Source organism: Neofelis nebulosa, chromosome 13 (genome assembly GCF_028018385.1).
Source record: "Neofelis nebulosa isolate mNeoNeb1 chromosome 13, mNeoNeb1.pri, whole genome shotgun sequence".
In the NCBI taxonomy this organism is placed as follows: domain Eukaryota; kingdom Metazoa; phylum Chordata; class Mammalia; order Carnivora; family Felidae; genus Neofelis; species Neofelis nebulosa.
The window spans coordinates 66,280,865-66,298,970 of NC_080794.1; the positions used below are offsets into that span (position 1 = coordinate 66,280,865).

At 46.9% G+C, this 18,106-nt stretch overlaps 1 protein-coding gene across 2 annotated transcripts in view; it reads left to right on the plus strand.

Annotated features, from left to right (window-relative positions):
* The window catches only part of PDCD11 (programmed cell death 11), a 44,475-nt gene extending 27,265 nt beyond the window's left edge, over positions 1–17,210 (plus strand). The window contains exons 21-36 of one of the 2 annotated variants that reach the window (XM_058697651.1): positions 272–334; positions 4,555–4,663; positions 6,222–6,311; positions 6,540–6,642; positions 7,039–7,216; positions 10,008–10,064; positions 10,577–10,699; positions 11,560–11,682; positions 12,096–12,399; positions 12,622–12,738; positions 13,437–13,586; positions 13,796–14,040; positions 14,765–14,933; positions 15,504–15,657; positions 16,115–16,280; positions 16,867–17,210. In XM_058697651.1, coding sequence (XP_058553634.1) covers positions 272–334; positions 4,555–4,663; positions 6,222–6,311; positions 6,540–6,642; positions 7,039–7,216; positions 10,008–10,064; positions 10,577–10,699; positions 11,560–11,682; positions 12,096–12,399; positions 12,622–12,738; positions 13,437–13,586; positions 13,796–14,040; positions 14,765–14,933; positions 15,504–15,657; positions 16,115–16,280; positions 16,867–17,038 — 2,323 coding nt within the window. In that variant the 3' untranslated portion in view covers positions 17,039–17,210. Of the gene's footprint in view, positions 1–271; positions 335–4,554; positions 4,664–6,221; positions 6,312–6,539; positions 6,643–7,038; positions 7,217–10,007; positions 10,065–10,576; positions 10,700–11,559; positions 11,683–12,095; positions 12,400–12,621; positions 12,739–13,436; positions 13,587–13,792; positions 14,041–14,764; positions 14,934–15,503; positions 15,658–16,114; positions 16,281–16,866 lie in introns of both variants that reach the window. The other variant, XM_058697650.1, reaches the window with a different exon arrangement.
* The last annotated feature ends 896 nt before the right edge of the window (positions 17,211–18,106 follow it).

Below are 18,106 nucleotides of genomic sequence, written 5' to 3' on the forward strand. Positions count from 1 at the left end.
CCTTCAGAGTGAAAGAGTTGGACTATGTAGTCTGTAAGGAAATAAGGGTTTAATAAGACAATAATAAAAGATTAGATGAGCCAGCTCCTTAACATTTACTGCAGAGGATAAGAATGGAAACCCTCAGGCCTGACACGTCCCCAGGAGGTGATATGGCAGTGGAACCAGGTGGTTTTTAAGCTCAGTTTCATGGGAGTAGAGAAATTCTGATGTGCAGATTATGGTGGTACAGAGCATAAGAGAAATGATTTGACCTTATTTCTTCCTCCAGGTTTCTCCCAATAAGTCATCCCAGATTTATTCGAACCATTCCGGAGCTGAGTGTCCGGCCAAGGTGAGGGAACCCCAGCAGCATGGGCTCGTGGAAAGAGTGTGGGGCTTTGGAGTTAGGAACCTGAGTTCTAGTCTAGATTCTGCCAGTGTTGTGGCTTTTTTTGCCTCTCTCTGTCCATGTTGTCTTACTTCTCTAGTAGGGATATTTGGCTCTCATAGGGCTAGAAGAATTATATGAAACTTAATGTAGAAGCTATACTTAGGATTTAAAAGACTGGCTGCAGTTCTGTTTGTCAACATGTAACAAAAAGAAGCATTTTTACTCTAAACCCAACTTTCTAAAACTCAGCAATTCCCAGAATAAAAAACATGTAACCAAGAATACCTGTTCTTTGAGTGTAGAGACTACTGCTTGGTGACTGGCATTTTAAGTCATGTTCTAGTGGATTTTGTAGAGGGGTGTTCAATGAGGGATTCTGTGTGGAGGAATACTAGTTCCATTTAGTGTTGGATCCAGTTTGGGATCATTTTTTCCTGAGGATCTTAAGCATTTGGACCCATGGATCTATCTGCTTCTGCTTCCTCCATTAAAAACTCAGCCTCCTAAAATTAATGGGTCATCAATGAATGAAGCTAGATACACATGACTGAGAGAATGGCTCTTCAAAGTCAGCCCTGGGATCCACACAGGTTGTAAATCTTAAGTGCCTGGGGATATTATAGAAGAGCCTCTTTAGTAACTTTTAGGGGGTAAGGTTTTGTTTTTTTGTTTTTAATTATAGCTGACACACAATGTTACATTAGTTCCAGGTGTACAACATAGTGATTGGATAAATCTATATTTAATGCTATGCTCACCAGTGTAGCTACCATAAAATGCTGTTACAATACCATTGATTACATTTCCTATGCTGTACCTTTCATCACTGTGACTTACTAATTCTATAGTTGGAAGCTTATATCTCCCACTCCCCTTCACCCATTTTGCCCATCTTGCCACCCACTTCCCCTCTGGCATCCATCAGTTCCCTGCATTTATGGGTCTATTTCTGTTTTTTTGTTTATTCATTTGTTTTTTAGATTCCACGTAGAAGTTAAACCATGAGTTATTTGTCTATTATTTAGTGTAATACTCTCTAGGTCTTTCCATGTTGTCACAAATGGCAAGATGTCATTCTTTTTTATGGCTGAGTAGTATTCTGTTGTCAGGGAGTAATGTTTGGTCAGTGTCCTGAAGGTATCAGAATAGAAGTGGAATATTTCTCGGAAGGCTTGCCTGAGATAGGCAGATATTCCTGGAACATTGAGTTCGAGGTGCTAACAACATTCTTGGAACTTCAAAGTAAAGCCCCTTAGTTCCAGAATAATGAGAGTTGTTGGATGCACACATTCCTATTTGTTTACTCTGTGGTTACTTTAGTTTTGTAGATTTTGATCGTGTCCTTTTCTAGTCTTTGTTGTGAGAACAGAGACTTCACCATATTGGTCGTTTCAGTCTGCCAGATCTTCACCTGTGGTGTATACCTTGTTTAATGAAAAGTTGAGGTCAAGTAATGTATTCAAGCTAAGGGTAGATATGTTTAATTAACAAGGGTTGGTTCTTCTGAGTCTTCCCTCCTTGGCTTGCAGATGGCTGTCTTCTTCCAGTGTCTTTATGTGGTATTCTTTTTGTAGATATCTGTGTTCTAATCTCTTCCCTTTTTCTTTTTTCTTTCTTTTTTTTTTTTTTTATTGTGCTAAAAACACAAAACATAAATTTACCCTCCTAACAGTTCTTAAGTGTGCATCACAGTTTTGTTAACTATGTGCACATTATTGTGGAACAGATCTCCAGAACTTTTTCATCTTGCATGGCCGAAACTCTATACCCATTGAACCACTCTCCATTTATCCCTACCCTCCCCCACCCCCCACCTCTGGCAGCCAACATTCTACTTTCTGTTTCTTTGAGTTTGATTACTTAGATAACTCATGTAAGTGGAGTCATGGCCAGTCCTTCTGACTGGCATAACGTTCTAAAAGTTCATCCATGTTGTTGCATATAGCAGATTGTCCTTTTCTAAGGCTGATTAATAATGCACGTATGTGTAGGCCACATTTTCTTCATACATCTGTAAACAGGCATTTAGGCTCCTTCCACATCTTGGCTAACACTACAGTCAGCATGGGTGTACAAGTATCTGTTTTGAGATCCTGTTTTGGATATATACCCAGAAGTGGGAATGCTGGATCATATGGTGGTTTTTAATTTTTTGAGGAACTTCCATGCCGTTTTCCATAGCAGCTGTATCATTCTGTAGTTCTGGCAGCTGTGTGCAGGGAAGGATTCCCTTTTTTCCACATCCCTGCCAACACTTGTGTTCCGTGTATTTGATAATGGCCATCCTTACAGGTGCGAGGTGATAATCTCACTGTGGTGATTATTTCCCAGATGGTTAGTGATGTGAAGTGCCTTGGCCTATGCTTGTTGGTCATTTTTTTTTTTTTTAATATGTTCTTTGGAGAAATGTCTATTCAAGTCCAGTTTTTAATGAGGTTTTATTGTCGTTGCATTGTAGGCTAATCCTCCTATAAGGACTCCAGTCAGACTGGATTATGGCCCATCCTGACATTCATATTTACCTTAATCACCCCTTTAAGTTCCTGATCTCCAAATGCATTCATGTTCTGAGATACTGAGGGTTAGCATGTCAACATATGAACTTGGAGGTGGGAGTGACACAATTTAGCCAATAACAGAGACATTCCAGTGGCATCTGTTCAGGGAATAAGCTTTTTCATTCTACCATATGAGCATTATGATAACGTATATAAATTGTCTATTACAGTGCCAGGCACACAGATTTTCTGTATGTGTGCGTGTGTGTGTGTGTGTTTTAAGAAGTAACATTCTACAGATGTTCCCTTCCTGAGGCTTCTCTCTGCACCCTCAGAAAATGGATTCCCCATTATTAATTTGGTACATATCCAACTTCTTTGTATTTCAATTATATGTACACATATACATACATATATTTATAAAATTATTTTGTGTGGTTTTCACATTTTACATAAATGTCATGCTGTACTTAATATTTTACAACTTGTTTTTTCCTCTCCAAATTTTGTCTTTGAGATCTGCTCTTGTGCGTGTAGTGAAAATAGCGGCCCATCGTATGAATGGGCTCAACTCTGTATGTTCGCCATCTGATGGGGGACATTTAAGGTTGTTCCCAGTTTTTCTCTTTTATAAATAATGCCACAGTGGACATCTTTGAACTCATTCTACTGGGCATCTGTACCAGGATTTCTGTAGGGTAGAATTAATGGATCATAAAGTATATGCATTTGTAATTTTTTTTATTTTTTATTTTTTAAAAATTTTTTTTTTCAACGTTTTTTATTTATTTTTGGGACAGAGAGAGACAGAGCATGAACGGGGGAGGGGCAGAGAGAGAGGGAGACACAGAATTGGAAACAGGCTCCAGGCTCCGAGCCATCGGCCCAGAGCCTGACGCGGGGCTCGAACTCACGGACCGTGAGATCGTGACCTGGCTGAAGTCGGACGCTTAACCGACTGCGCCACCCAGGCGCCCCGATGCATTTGTAATTTTTATTGGTATATGAAGGTTTCCATTTTTCTATAGTCACCAGTGCCTGTTATATGTTACAGTTTTACCAGTATTATTTGTACCGTCTTATTGATAAGTTTGGTTTTGTTTTAGAAATTACTTGAGTTGGGAGTTCTGTGATATCTTTGAAGTGATTTGTGGGCTGATAGCCACTTCCCCTTATTGCTTTCCTGAGAAGAAAAAGAATCAAGACAATGATAATGGCAAAGTAGCATAGGGGACGGAGCCCTGGACTTTTGAGTCAGAGCCCTGATTTCAACTCCTGGTTCAAGAGCATAAAATGAGTTCAAGAATATCTACCCTGCCTAATTCACACATAAGATTGTTGTCACAATTCAGTGAGAGATTATTTGACAGAGCAGTTCTGCAAACTATAAAGCAATAGCTAAAGTATTGTGAAAGAAGTAAAACAATTTTGTTTCCTAAATTTGTAAAGGTTATTGTAGGCTACTACTTTATAGCTTGTTCGTACCTAGGTGAGCGAAATGGAAAAGATTATCTCTCGTGCAGGTATTATGAACATTCTCCTTGGAGGAGGGAAGTGGGAGTGTGGGAGGTGGGCATGAATGAGGGGGTACAGTCAATCCATGGCCATTTGGGGGAGCTGGTTTCAAGCTAGAAGCCTTATCCAGAGGTTGGCCCACTGTTTCCATTGCTTTTCTACAAACAGTGAGCTGGAGAAGGATGGCTGCACTGCTCTCAACACTCACACTGTCAGCCCCTTGGAGAAGATTAAACAGTACCAGGCTGGACAGACCGTGATTTGCTTCTTGAAGAAGGTGAGTAGTGCACACCTTGCAGTGTGATGCTTCCTTCTTTCAGAAGAAAGTGGGGGAGGAGCTGGAGACAAAGGCCATTAGCACTAGACATTTGAGTCTGTTTGCTACCATGCCGGTTTGTGGAAGACCAGAAGCCCTAATGGAGGAGCTAAACATGAAACAATTAGCAAGCAACTCACAATTCAGCATGTTTATAGATTAATTGTACAAAAGGGAAAGAGCAATATAGAGCAAGATTTAAAGTGAATGTGCCGTTGGATTCTAGATGCTTGCCTTTGATAAAGTTCAAGTGCAATGCAAAATAATGCATACCTGGGTGCCAGATTATGTGTTCTAATCCCAAGTGGAACAGGAGTTTAAGAAAGGAAGAGATAGTGAAAACTGTAGCGGTTGGGATGTATCAGAAAAAAAGTTGGATGGGGCTTGACCTTGAGGGATAGCTCCTCTTCATTGCTGCCAGATTCTTCTTTCATAAGCATTCTAGCTGGGCATGTCACTGATGCTTGATCCCTATAGTTACCTATTGTCTGTAGGTGGGGTTCATCAACCCCCAAGCCTTAGAGGTGTACTTAAGGCTCTTCATAATCTGACCTCATATACCTTGTGTTCCAGTCACCCTGGAAACCTCCTTTTTCCCTTCTTGTCTTTACCCAGAGTACCCTCTCTTCCTACAACCCTTTATGGCCCAGCACAGATAATCTCCCCATATTACTCGTTCTTCTATTTATTCCTATAGCATATTTCTGTTGCTCTGGTTCTTTGCATATTTATTTGACTTACTCTTTGTAGACTCTAATCTTGAAGGTGGGGTTTGGTTTTTATTTATCACTGTGATGCCATGTATATAGTGGTTGCTTGATAAATGTCTTGTTGAATTGACTTAGAAAATTGGGGGTCTGTGTTTAGGGCAGGACCCTATAAACAGCGAAGGATCAAAATTTAAATTGATTTAGGGGCACTTGGTGGCTTAGTTGGCTGACTGTCTGGCTCTTGATTTTGGCTCAGGTTATGATCTTGTGGTCTGTGGGGTCAGGGCCCGTGTTGGGCTCTGTGCTGGCAGCATGGAGGCTACTTGGGATTCTGTGTCTCCTTCTCTCTGTCCCTCCTCCCACTGGTGCTCGCTCGCTCTCTCTCTCTCAAAAATAAATAAATGTTAAAAATTAAAAAATAAAAAGAAATCACGTGTTGAGCCCTGGAGAGGATTAACCGTTATTGGGCACAGCTGAGCTTGGAGAAGGCTGCAGCGGTCACTGGAATTGTTCCTGCTGCTTAAAGCCATCTCTGAGGTCATTTTAGCCTTCTTATCAACTGAGGCACCAGGAGGGATGCATGGTCAGCTAGCCTAGCAAAGGCTCAGAGCTAGACTCTGAGTGAAGCCTGAGAAGTGAGAGAATGGCAAAGGCAGTGGGGTGTAGAGGTTGGATTCCTGTCCCTTGGGAACAGGGCCCCTTCAACCCTGTGATTTTAGGAGAGTCTGTGTTTTAATGAAGGGAAAAGAGATGTTTATATCCATCCCATCCCATCCCATTCCATTTCCCTTCCTGTTTTTTTTCTCTAGTACAACGTGGTTAAGAAATGGCTTGAGGTGGAGATTGCTCCAGACATCCGGGGGAGGATTCCCTTGTTGCTCACTTCTCTCAGCTTCAAGGTCAGTGTGCTTGAGATCCCTGGAGAGGAAACCCAGGCTCCCTAAGCTCGACTCAGAGTCTGGTATATGTTTGCAGTGGGTACAGGAAACCATGTACTTATTCAGGGAATGGTTTGGGAGATACTTGATATAGAGACTTAAGTGCTGTAGTTTTGGATAACTGACAGTAGTTTTAGATAAATGACAGACCTCTCTTTAAACATGAAAGGACTTTTCTTGTCCTTCCAGGTTCTGAAACATCCAGATAAGAAGTTCCGGATTGGCCAGGCCCTGAAGGCTACAGTGGTTGGCCCAGATTCTTCCAAGGCCTTCTTGTGTCTCTCCCTTATAGGTGTGGTGATGAATGCCTGGTCAGGGAAGGGAGGGGGTAGAAAGGAGTGGGAAAGAGTCGTCAGGTAGTGTCCGGGTTTAAGGATGTCTCAGGTATTGGGGTCCTCAGAAAGCCCAGTGTAGTATGTGCCTTCTGGGAACACTTTTTCTCTTGAGGCTTTGTTCTTTGGCCTGTGTCACTCTGCTACTGTCTGAGTCACCTTTACCAACAGAGTTGGTTTTCTCAAGTGTCTCAGGAAGGGTTGTCTACCACATGGCCCTGGGATTCCTGACTACATGGCATGGTAATGTGGGTCTTCGTGATCATTCTGGTCCACCCAGCCTGTGGTTGGCCAGCATTCCACCTTCTTTCTTGGCTCACTTTCTCTTCCCTGAATCTGGTTCATTCTCCTACCAGGTCCTCACAAGCTTGAGAAAGGGGAAGTGGCCATGGGCCGAGTGGTGAAGGTGACTCCCAAGGAGGGGCTGACTGTCTCCTTCCCCTTTGGGAAGATGGGAACTGTTAGTATATTTCACGTGAGTGACTCCTACTCAGAGATGCCCCTGGAAGACTTCATCCCCCAGAAGGTTGTCAGGTAGGCCAAATTTTTTGTGTTTTTTCCCTTTTCAGCTCTATGTGGGGTTATAGATTTCTTTTTTTAATTTTTACGTTTATATTTACTTATTTTTAATGTTTATTTATTTTTGAGAGAGGAAGAGAGAGTGTGACTGGAGGAGGGGGACAGGGAGAGGGAGACACAGAATCTGAAGTAGGCTCCAGGCTCTGAGCTATAGCACAGAGCCCAATGTAGGGCTTGAACTCACGAACCACAAGATCATGACCTGAGCCAAAGTTGGACGCTTACCCAACTGAGCCATCTGGGCACCCCTAAATTTCTCTTTTTTAAAAATATAGATGTGAGGGGTATCTAGGTGGCTTAGTTGGTTAACTGTCTGAACTCGATTTTGGCTCAGGGGCTGTGTCAGGCTCCGAGCCCAGTGCAGAGGCTACTTAAGATTCTTCCTCTCTCTCTCTCTCTCTCTCACTCTGCCACCCCCCCCCCCCCACTGCCCCTCTCCCCAGTTTGCCCACTCATTTGCTTTCTCTCTTTAAAAAAAAAAAAAGACAGAAAGAAAGTATAGATGTGATAGGTGATTTTGTACCAGAAAAAATAGTATGAAAAAAAAGACAAGTTTTGTTTTGAGAGAGTGCAAGTGGGGCAGGAACAGAGTGAGAGGGACAGAGGATCGAAGCAGGCCCTGTGCTGACAGCGGAGAGCCTGATGTGGGGCTCGAACTCATGAAATGTGAGATCATGACCTGAGCCAAAGTCAGACGCTCAACCGAGGTGCCCCAAAGAAGAAAAGTTCTGATGCTCCCCTCTTTTTCCACCACTTTTCACCATTATACACCTTGGTCTCTATTCTTCAGGACTTTGTAGGTATAATTTTCTTCTATGTAATAATAGAATTTCATTTGATATATAGTCTGCAACTTGCTTGTTCTCTCATAGCAGTTTATCGTGGACTTTTTTCTTTTCCTGTGCTAGTATATCTAAATTTACTTTGTTCTTTTACCTTATTTTTAACATTTCTTGGTCTTTCTTTCTTTCTTTAGTCATTATCTAAACCTCTGTTGATGGATGTAATGTTGAAGTGAATATCTTTGTGCATATGTTTGGACACGAACACAAGTATATCTGTGAAGTAAATTCCCAAAAGTAAAATTAATGGGCCAAACAATGTTATACATTTTGCCAAAATGCTCTCTGAAAAGACTGTGCTCATTGACATTCCTGTTAACAATAAATATGACTATTTCTTACATCCCTGTCAAAACTGGCTATTCTTGATATTTAGTCTCAGCCATTGACTAGGCAAAAATTGATCTCTCATTTTGGTGTGCAGTTCTCCTACTGTCATTTTCCCTCTTGGTTGGCTTTCTTTGCTTGTCCAAGTGGCTTGCTTGTTTTCCTATTGAAGCATTCATCTTTTTAATGAGAAAAAATTGATCTATAGGTGTTCTCTGCAGAAAGATAGTAACCTTTTGCAGATGGGAGCTGCTTTATGGGGTATTTTTTGTGCACTAAAATGAGCCTGGTTCAGAGTTTTAAAGTCATTTGATAGGGCGAATAAATTAGCATTGAAGAGGCGGACTTCGGCCTGACATAGTACAGACTTCTGAGACTCCAAGTTGACTAACAGTGGAGCAGAGGCCTTGAGGAGACGGGCTGGAAAGTCATAATGCTCTTTCCCACCTCAGGTGTGCCAGCCCCTAGCACCTGCATAATAAATTCACAACCACTTATCTGAGCTAAACAGCATAGAGATAACCAGGGCCTAGGAAAAGAAAAGGAATGAGAAATCCAGGGTCATCTCTGCTTTGCCTCTTGGGCTTACAAATGCAGGTGTGGCAGTGCCTGGGTGGTTCAGGTGGTTAAGTGTCCGACTTCAGCTCGGGTCACGATCTCACCGTTCATGGGTTTGAGTCCCACGTCGGGCTCTGTGCTGACAGCTCAGAGCCTGGAGCCTGCTTTGGATTCTGTGTCTCCCTCTTTCTCTGCACCCCCTCAAATAAATAAACATTTTTAAAAAATGCAGATGTGACTTTTAGCAAAGTATTTAATTTTAATACATTTTATTGTAGCCAAACCTGTGAGTCACGTTCAGTTGTGATTTATCTGTCCCATGTGGATAATAAATTAATTGCCTAAATGTAGATGATCCCTCAAGGTCCCCCCTGCTTTGGGAATGAGGATGCTGTGGGCTAGGAGGCAGGTGTGTGTCATGGGAAAACTTTGGACTGTTGCTGAGATCCTTTCTACTGCTAAGATTCTATATTTTGAAATTGCAACTTTGGGTTGCTAAGTGCTGTTTTCAATGAACGAAGTTTGGAAACCTTAACCAAGGAGTAAACTCTGCTTTCCCTCCTGGAAGCCTCCCCTGCTTAGGACTCACTGATCTGTTATCCTCTGATCTGCTGCCGTGATCCTGCCCTAACACCTAGGTCGTCACAGGTCATGGTTTCCGGTGGTTAGTGGCTGAGATTGCACACTGCCAGGACCCAGAGTCAGGCTGGTGACACCTCCTGAGTACCCACCACATGGCTCTGTGTCTCTTCCTAAGGGCTCCATGCCCCCTCTCATTTTCTACTCCCAGCACCTTTGTTGAGCAAGAAGAGTAGGTAGTGATTGACTAGTAAACTGAGGCTCAGGGAGGTGACTTGTGCAGAGTCCCTCAGTACGTTCTTGACAGAATGAAGAACAGAGCCCAGGTGTCATGTCCCCTCACTCTTGCTTGTTGGTCAGCCTTGTGGAGAGGAGGCTGAGTCCCTCTGCTGTTTCCTGGGATGCTGAAAAGTCAACATCTCTTTTTGCTCTCATTCCAGGTGTTACGTCCTGTCTGCTACAGACCATGTATTGACTCTGTCGCTGCGATCGTCTAGGTGAGTGTCTGTGGTGGAGACAAGGAAGGCACTGAGGAAAGGCTGCACAGAACTTTGAGCTTCCCCCCTTTCTTCTCTGCTTGTGCACTTTCTACCTTGCCCCATCTTTACCCAGAAAAGCTGTGGCCATTCACATTGCCACAAGAACGTGTCTGCTCAGACTCTTGCCGCCCAGGGCAAGGTTCAGACATCTGAATGTGGTATTCAAGGTGGCCACACAGTGGCCCTGGAAAGGGAAGATGATCTGGTTCCCAGGGTTCCGTAGTTAGTGGCATGTCGTGAAGTGGATTGGCCTGAAGTCAGCTCGTTCCATGGTTAGAAATGGATGTTTCAGAGGCCAAGGCTGACAGGACTTCAGGAGAGAGTGGGGCTGGGCTCTGAGGTTGTCATATCCTACAGTCAGGTCCAGAGTTATATTCTTGGATGTAGAGTTTGATTATCACAAGTGAGTTGGGAGTGGATGGGGAAGGGAGGGTTGAGGTATGTGTACATAATAAGCCTTTCATTCTTAGGACAAACCCGGAGACGAAGAGCAAAATAACTGATGCTGAGATTAACTCCATCCAGGATATTCAGGAAGGGCAGCTCCTGAGGGGCTATGTGAAGTCTGTCCAGCCGCACGGTGTGCTCTTTGGGTGAGTGAGGTGGAGCGTGGGGGCGTGGGCCAAACACGATGCCCTCCCCGGCCTGTGCTGGTCCGTGGTCTGTGGTGGTCCTTGGTCACCTCCTCTGGAGACAATATGAAGGAAGGGGAGTCAATGAGTTCCCACCAGTTTGTAAATTCTGAGATGTTTTATACTTTTAAAAGCGTTTTGAATTATTCTTACTGGTGTTTTGGACACCAAAGAGCATGGCATATCCAATTTCAGTTTTCAGTTCATTTGGTTTTTCTTTGGTTTGGTGTTTGATGGTGATTTGTAACTGTTCAGTGAAATCACATGACGTTCACAACCACAGATAGCACAGCGTTCTGTGCTACGATTTCCCCATTTTCATCTCCTCTGGCCATTCGTGATAGATGCATTTTGGTGCTCTGGTGTGGGATGGAAAATGCCCTTCGGTCCCATCTTCATTTATGCCTGATAGTTTTTTCTAGTTTACAGAGCTCTTTTTATCCTTGTGAATGCCAGGAACTTGAGTGTGTCATAAATCCTTGTCACAACTTGGGTCCCTAGGAAAGTGGAGGCACTAGGCTAGGCTGGGACTCTCTTGTATTTATGACCACAGGACTCTTTTTTTTCTTTTTTAATTTATTTTTAATGTTTTAAAAATGCTTATTTATATTTGAGAGAGAGTGTGTGAGCAGGGAGGGGCAGAGAGAGAGGGAGACAGAATCCCAAGCAGGCTCCATGCTTTTCAGCACAGAGCCCAGTGCAGGCCATGATCTCACAAACTGTGAGATCATGACCTGAGCCGAAATCAAGAGCCGATGCTTAACTGACTGAGCCACCCAGGCACCCCTGTGACCACACAACTCTTGTCTCTCTCCTGTCAGCCTCGGCCCCTCTGTTGTGGGTTGGGCCCAATACCCACATGTCTCCCAGTACAGCCCGTCCAAGAAAGCCCTTTATAACAGATACCTCCCGGAAGGGAAGCTGCTTACAGCCAAGGTCCTGAGGTAGGTGTCTTCCCCACCCCCGTCGCCCTCTTTTCCGAGGAGCCCTGGGAGGAGATTCAAGAGGTAAACTAGACTTAACGCCTCAGGTAGTGTTGGTGCAATGTTCAGCTGAACAAAATCCCATTGTTTGGAGCCTTCTACTTCCGCCCCAGCCTCAGCTCCTAGAAGTTGACGTGGAGACTTTTTTCTGCATCGGCACTTGTTGGGGACAGAGTAAGGGGACATCAGAGCTGCCCCCTGTGTTTTACTATTCAGCATGGTAAAAGGCACAGGTCATTCCAAAGAATACTGAACGGATTGCAAGTAGGTAGGACAGGGCCCGGAAAACTGGACTGATCAGGAGAGAAAGGCCTGGGCTGTTTGCCGAGCCCGCTGTCCTCTGTTGTCCTCATTGTCCTCCCTCCTTGTTGTAGCCTGAACCGCCACAAGAACCTGGTAGAGCTTTCATTCCTCCCCGGTGACACTGGGAAGCCGGACGTGTTTCCCGCCTCCCTAGGACTGCCACTTCTAAAGCAAGAGGAGAGGAAAATGGAGGCAGAGGAGCAAGAGCACAAAGGAGAAGAAGAGCAGAAGAAGAAGAATCAGAAAAGGAAGGGGAAGAAGAACGAGGAAGGGCAGGAGGCAGTGCGGCCGCCTGGCAAGGAGAAGAGCGAGTCCCAGAAACCGCAGGCCAAGAAGCAGGGCAAGCGGCCACGCCGGGAGCCTGCAAGTGAACAGGTACGTCCCTCAGGGAGGATGGCCTCCCTCACGGGCACAGGAGAGCATTTCAGAGCCAGCCAGACGCCACGTGGCCTTCTCTTAGACCGAGAGCAGTGTGAGTTTGGAGCCGGGCGCTGGGTGGTGCCAACAGGGGCAGAGGAGGGGGCGTTGCCCCAGGCCGCCAGCGGGTTCCCCTGGGCGGGAAGGGTGACTCGCCATCTTTCCCTCTTGTCATCTCAGGAAGGAGTGAAGAAGAAGCAGAAGAAAGCTGCTCCGTCAGAGGAAGACGACAGTGGTGTTGAAGTGTATTATCGGGAAGGGGAAGAGGAGGTGGAAGAGAGGAGTGTGCTGCCCAAGGTGAGGGTCAACATTGATGGAGAGAGGAGGCAGCCCTGGGGAGGGAAGCCCTTGGTCTCCTGCCTCCGAGCTAGGCAGTTTCTGGCCCACCCTCTTCTCTCACTTCTTGTAAAATATGACCAGGTGGGGCCACTGCTTTATCCAAGGAGTGGGCTGCATAAAAGAAATTCTCATCAGTATTTATTGAGTGGAGCTGAATTAAATTAGTGGGATGGGCAGATAAAGGGGAGGCTTAACCTTTCCTGAACCTGCATCCCCTTCTGAAAGATGGGGACAGTACCATTAGGACTGAGGAAGGGCTGCCCAGACTGTAGGTACTAACATCCCTACACCCCGGAACGCTTCTCATATCTCTGTCTTGTCTCTACTATCTCCTTACACGTGTATGGCACTTTATACACAGATGTGTATATATGTATCCATATGTATGCTGCTGGTGGTGGTGGATTGTTTTCTTGTTTTTTGGTTTTTTGCAGACATATGTCTTAAAAGCTCATTGCCTAAATAAATCTATTTACAAGAAAAGCTTTCACATCACTACTATGGTTTCTCCAGTGGAGCGGGCCTAGCCTGGCCCTGGGAGGGAGCAAGGGTCTCTGGGCCTGGTGGGAGCCCCTGCTCCTCCAGGTGGGATGGGGTCAGAACAGGGTGCAGCCCGAGCTGAGTGCTTTCCTCACACACCTCTTGTGCTCCTTCAGGGGAAGCCAACCAGGCCAGCAGAAGTGCCCCGGCTACAGCTGTCCTCCGGTTTCATTTGGGATGTGGGGCTAGACTCTCTGACCCCGGCCTTACCACCTCGAGGAGAGAGCTCAGACAGTGAGGAGGACGACAAGCCACAGCAGTCCACGGTGTCGTATTTTGCAGGGGACCCCTTGGTGCTAGTCTCTCTTTGCTCTCTCCTGGCCTGGGTGTCCCTCCTGGCAGGGCGGGGCAATCTCAGGCCGGGGAGTATTTACAGAGCTCACTGACCGCCCTGCCAACTCTTGGCTTCAACTGCAGACCTCTGCAAGGGTCTGGGGAGCAGATTACTCACTAACTTTTGTGCCTTCTGTAGCAGAAGAGGAGCAAGAAGGAAAGGATGTTGGAGAAGCAGAAGGCAGAGAAAGAGCTGTCCCGCATTGAGGAGGCACTGATGGATCCCGGGCGACAGCCAGAGTCCGCAGATGATTTTGACCGACTCTTGCTGAGCTCCCCCAACAGCTCCATCCTGTGGCTGCAGTACATGGCCTTCCACCTGCAGGCCACAGAGATCGAGAAGGCCCGGGCCGTGGCTGAGAGGGCTCTCAAGACCATTTCCTTCAGGTCTTGGCCTTGTCCTCCTGCTTTGGTGGGGGGGTGGCTCTTGAAAGGGAGGGCTGTGTCTCCGCCGGCCACAGAGCTTGCCGCCTGTGGGTCATTTCCTCTTCGGCAGGCCGACAACAGTTTGGGTGCCCGCCACCCGCACCCATGGGTTCCCAGGCTTTGTCTCATTGCTGCGCCATCTGTGGAACAGATCTGCTCATTAATATTTTATAGTCTCCTTCACTGAAGTGGCTAAGGGTTTACAGGAGTCCCTACACTGAAATAAGGGACCTAACTTGGAGCAGAAGTAGAACAGGGGAAATAACTCCACATACCTGGGTGTGGACACTCTCGGTGACCATTTCCAGGCACAGGGTAGAGTGAGTTTTCTGACAGCTAAGAGGAGGGATGGTGATCCTTTGCTTCATTCTCTTAGTTTGGAGAGAGAGACCAGAAGATTCTGCTCCTTCCTGCCCAAACATCTAGCCAGTTTAAGATTTAGTGGACTTCCTTTCTAGGAATGGAGGCAGATGCCAGGGGAACCCCCACAGTCAGGGGCTGGCGTTCTGCTTCTGTGTGAGCTGCAGTGGGGACTGGGCCTCTCAGGGTTCTCACTAGGGGCTGGAAACTGAGGATGTGTATAGAGCCAGGGAACGAAGAAATAGTTCCAGTCTGCATCCCTGGGCAGTAGTGGGGGCTTTCTTGGGCTGAGGTGATGGAGCTCATGTGCTGACTTTCTCTCCAGAGAGGAGCAGGAGAAGCTGAATGTATGGGTGGCTCTGCTGAATCTAGAGAACATGTACGGCTCTCCGGAGTCACTGACCAAGGTCTTTGAGCGGGCTGTGCAGTACAATGAGCCTCTCAAGGTCTTTCTCCATCTGGCTGACATCTACACCAAGTCAGAGAAATTCCAGGTAGGAGTCTGATCTGGGTGGCCCGCTGCCAGAGGGTCCTTAGCTGCTCAGAAACTAACTCCTAGGAGTCACAGAGGCAGCAGGGAAGTCACAGGGATGAATTCCCCCATTCTGGATACAGCCCTGCCACAGGCTTGCTATGTGTCATCTGGGCCCTAAGTTGTTTGGCTTCTAAGTGGGCGGAGTCATTTCCTCCCCCCTCCACTTTAGGACTGCAGCCGGCAGTGGAAGGAAGTGAAGGGACAGCTGACCCCTGGTGTATATCCCTTGGGTTTACAGCCACGAGGCAGCAGCTCGGCGGAGTGTCCCTTTTCTGTCTCTCCTGTGCCCCCATGTTGTTCTCACCTCTCTTCTCCTGTTTGGACTTCCATGCAGCACAGGATTGATAGGGAGACTCCCCACCTGTAAGGCTCCTTCATGTGTTCTGTGAACCTCTCTGCTTCCCTCAGGCACCTAGAATTGGGCCTGCACAATGACTGGAGTTGGAGGCTACGTCTAGCCTCTCATGAGCATAGCTGCTGCCTGTCTCTGTTGTATAACACTCTGTAGCTTACCTTTTCTTTCCCACAGGAAGCTGGTGAGCTCTACAACCGGATGCTGAAGCGATTCAGGCAGGAGAAATCTGTCTGGATCAAATATGGTGCCTTTCTTCTGCGGAGGGGCCAGGCTGGGGCCAGTCACCGTGTGATGCAGCGAGCCCTGGAGTGTCTGCCCAATAAAGAGCGTGAGTGTTCGTCCCCACCTTCCAGCCTGATTCCGGATCACATTAGGCTCTCTGATATCTGGACGTAGGGATTGGGGGTTTTCTCTGAGGGGGGTGTGGTGTTGGGAAAGCCTAGTGGAGGGCATATAACTATTTTTCTATTGATTACATGCTCATGGACGTAACCGTGTGTTGCATTTCAGATGCTAAACTTCAAAGATGAAGGAACAAAAAACAATTAGTGCTAACTTCGTTGCCCCTGCCCCCTCTCCCTACTGGGCCCAGAGAGACTCTCCAGTCGAAGTCATAGATCAGTACCCGTCTGTGTATTTGCCCCTAAACTGCCCCACTGTCCCAACTGTCATCTTGGAACCTGGGAGCAGGGAGTCAGGGGTCAGACGGTGTCTGACATGTAGCACATTGTGCTGTGGTGAGGGGTCTGTCTGCTTTGTGTATCTGAGCTGTCCTCTCCCTGCAGATGTGGATGTGATTGCCAAGTTTGCCCAGCTGGAGTTCCAGCTAGGGGATGCGGAACGGGCCAAAGCCATTTTTGAGAACACACTGAGCACCTACCCAAAGCGCACTGATGTCTGGTCGGTTTACATCGACATGACCATTAAGCATGGCAGCCAGAAGGAAGTCCGGTGAGAGGGGAAGACAGATCGGGGCTGATTTAATTGTGGGGATTGGGGGACGTTGGCCAAGTGGATAAGTTTTAGCCCCACAGTCAGCTTCCAGGATCCCCGGTTCTCTTACACTCTCTGAAGAACATCTTTGACGTGACATACCAGGTCCTGTGGCATTCACTTTGCAACCTCTTTTTCTGTATCTGGAACCTGGGGTGGGTGGTAGGCTCGTCCTGGTGTGGGAGTCAGGAAATTTGGGTTTCCTGCGTAATTCATTGTACCTGCTTCTGGTGATAGAGAATGTTCATGGGCTTGCTGTTGTCGCCTGTGTCTCCACAAGGCAGAGAGGATTAGGGATGGATGGATTGAGGTCAGAAAGAGCTAGTGCCTTGCCCAAGCCTGTGGGTGTTTGATCTAGAAAGAGGGTGGCAGTCTATCTTCGCATGGACACCTTAGGACTTTAAAATGGTAATGAATGTAAAGACAGATGTGAGAGTGCTGGAAAACAGCCTGGCTCCAGGGCCAGAGGGCGAGTGGGTGACAGCTAGCCAGCAGTCGAGTGGCCGGGGCCAACAGGCAAATGCTGCCTTGCTCTTCCTCACAGGGACATCTTTGAGCGGGTCATTCATCTCAGCCTGGCTCCCAAGCGAATGAAATTCTTCTTCAAGCGCTACCTAGACTATGAGAAACAACACGGCACTGAGAAGGACGTGCAGGCCGTGAAGGCGAAGGCCCTGGAATACGTGGAAGCCAAGAGCTCCGTGTTGGAGGACTAGTGGCCCGCGGGCCTCAGATGGCCACTGTCGGCAGGGGTCAGCCCTGGCGAATCTCAGGCGCGTGGGCAGCTGAAAAGCTGTGTTGTCTGAGGACTCTTATTTAAGTGTTGCTTTTTCTGCAGCACCTTTTAGGGTAATCCTGTCAGGATGGAAAAGAACTTGAGCTTTCTTAGTCTGCCTTTTTGCTTGTTTTATTTTAAGTACTAGTTTACTTCATTTGTACCCTTTTCTGAGGCTGCTCAGTGGTTGTAGACAGCAGACTCTTGGACCCCTAGAAAAGTTGAGGTGCTCTCTTTCCTGGGAGTTTGCTGGGGACAGGAATGGAGGGGCTAACTTCTGATGACCTGGTGGTCAGGATCTCACTCTGGCCCAGCAGGCTCTTGGTCCAACTAGAGGGGGTCAGCAAGATCCAGGGAGTGGGCCTCCTCCCCTAGGCTGAGTCCCGCAGCCTGCGCTCAGCTAGCACTTGTGCCCTTTTGTGGACTCAGTGAGGCTGGGACAGGAGGATGAAGGCAGACCCCAGAAAGGGCAGTTGGGGAACCCGGGTACCTGAGAGGAAAGCCACAGGTATTGACATGAACCACCTGGGAGGTTTCCTCCCAGGCCCACCAGGCCCAGATTATCCAGACTCTCCTAAGTTAGGTGCCTCATTTGTGAAATGGGGTCAAAAAGTCCTACTTGGAATAGTGGTGGGGCCGGGTAGTTAGGAGGCTCGGTGAGGACCTAGATTGCTGTGCTGTGTGAGTTGGGGAGACCACAGTTTTTCTGTGTCTCCCTATAGCCCCGATGGGGAGAGATCCTTGGATGGAGGGCATTGATTGGCGGGATGATTTTCCTTGAGACCTGAGGGAAAGGGGACATTTTGGGTCCACCACACCCATGCCTCCCTGGGACCCTTGTAAATTTCCCAGAAAGGTGGTTTCCATCTCCTTTTGTAATAATCCTGTATGTTCCAGAATTCTTGGAGGCCAGCAGACTCAGTTGTAGAGGCCAGTTCTTTTCTGGCTGGTCTTAAGGGGATTAAACGTTTTCTTTGGCAGCGCTTTAAATGTGCTGAGAACTGGAGAG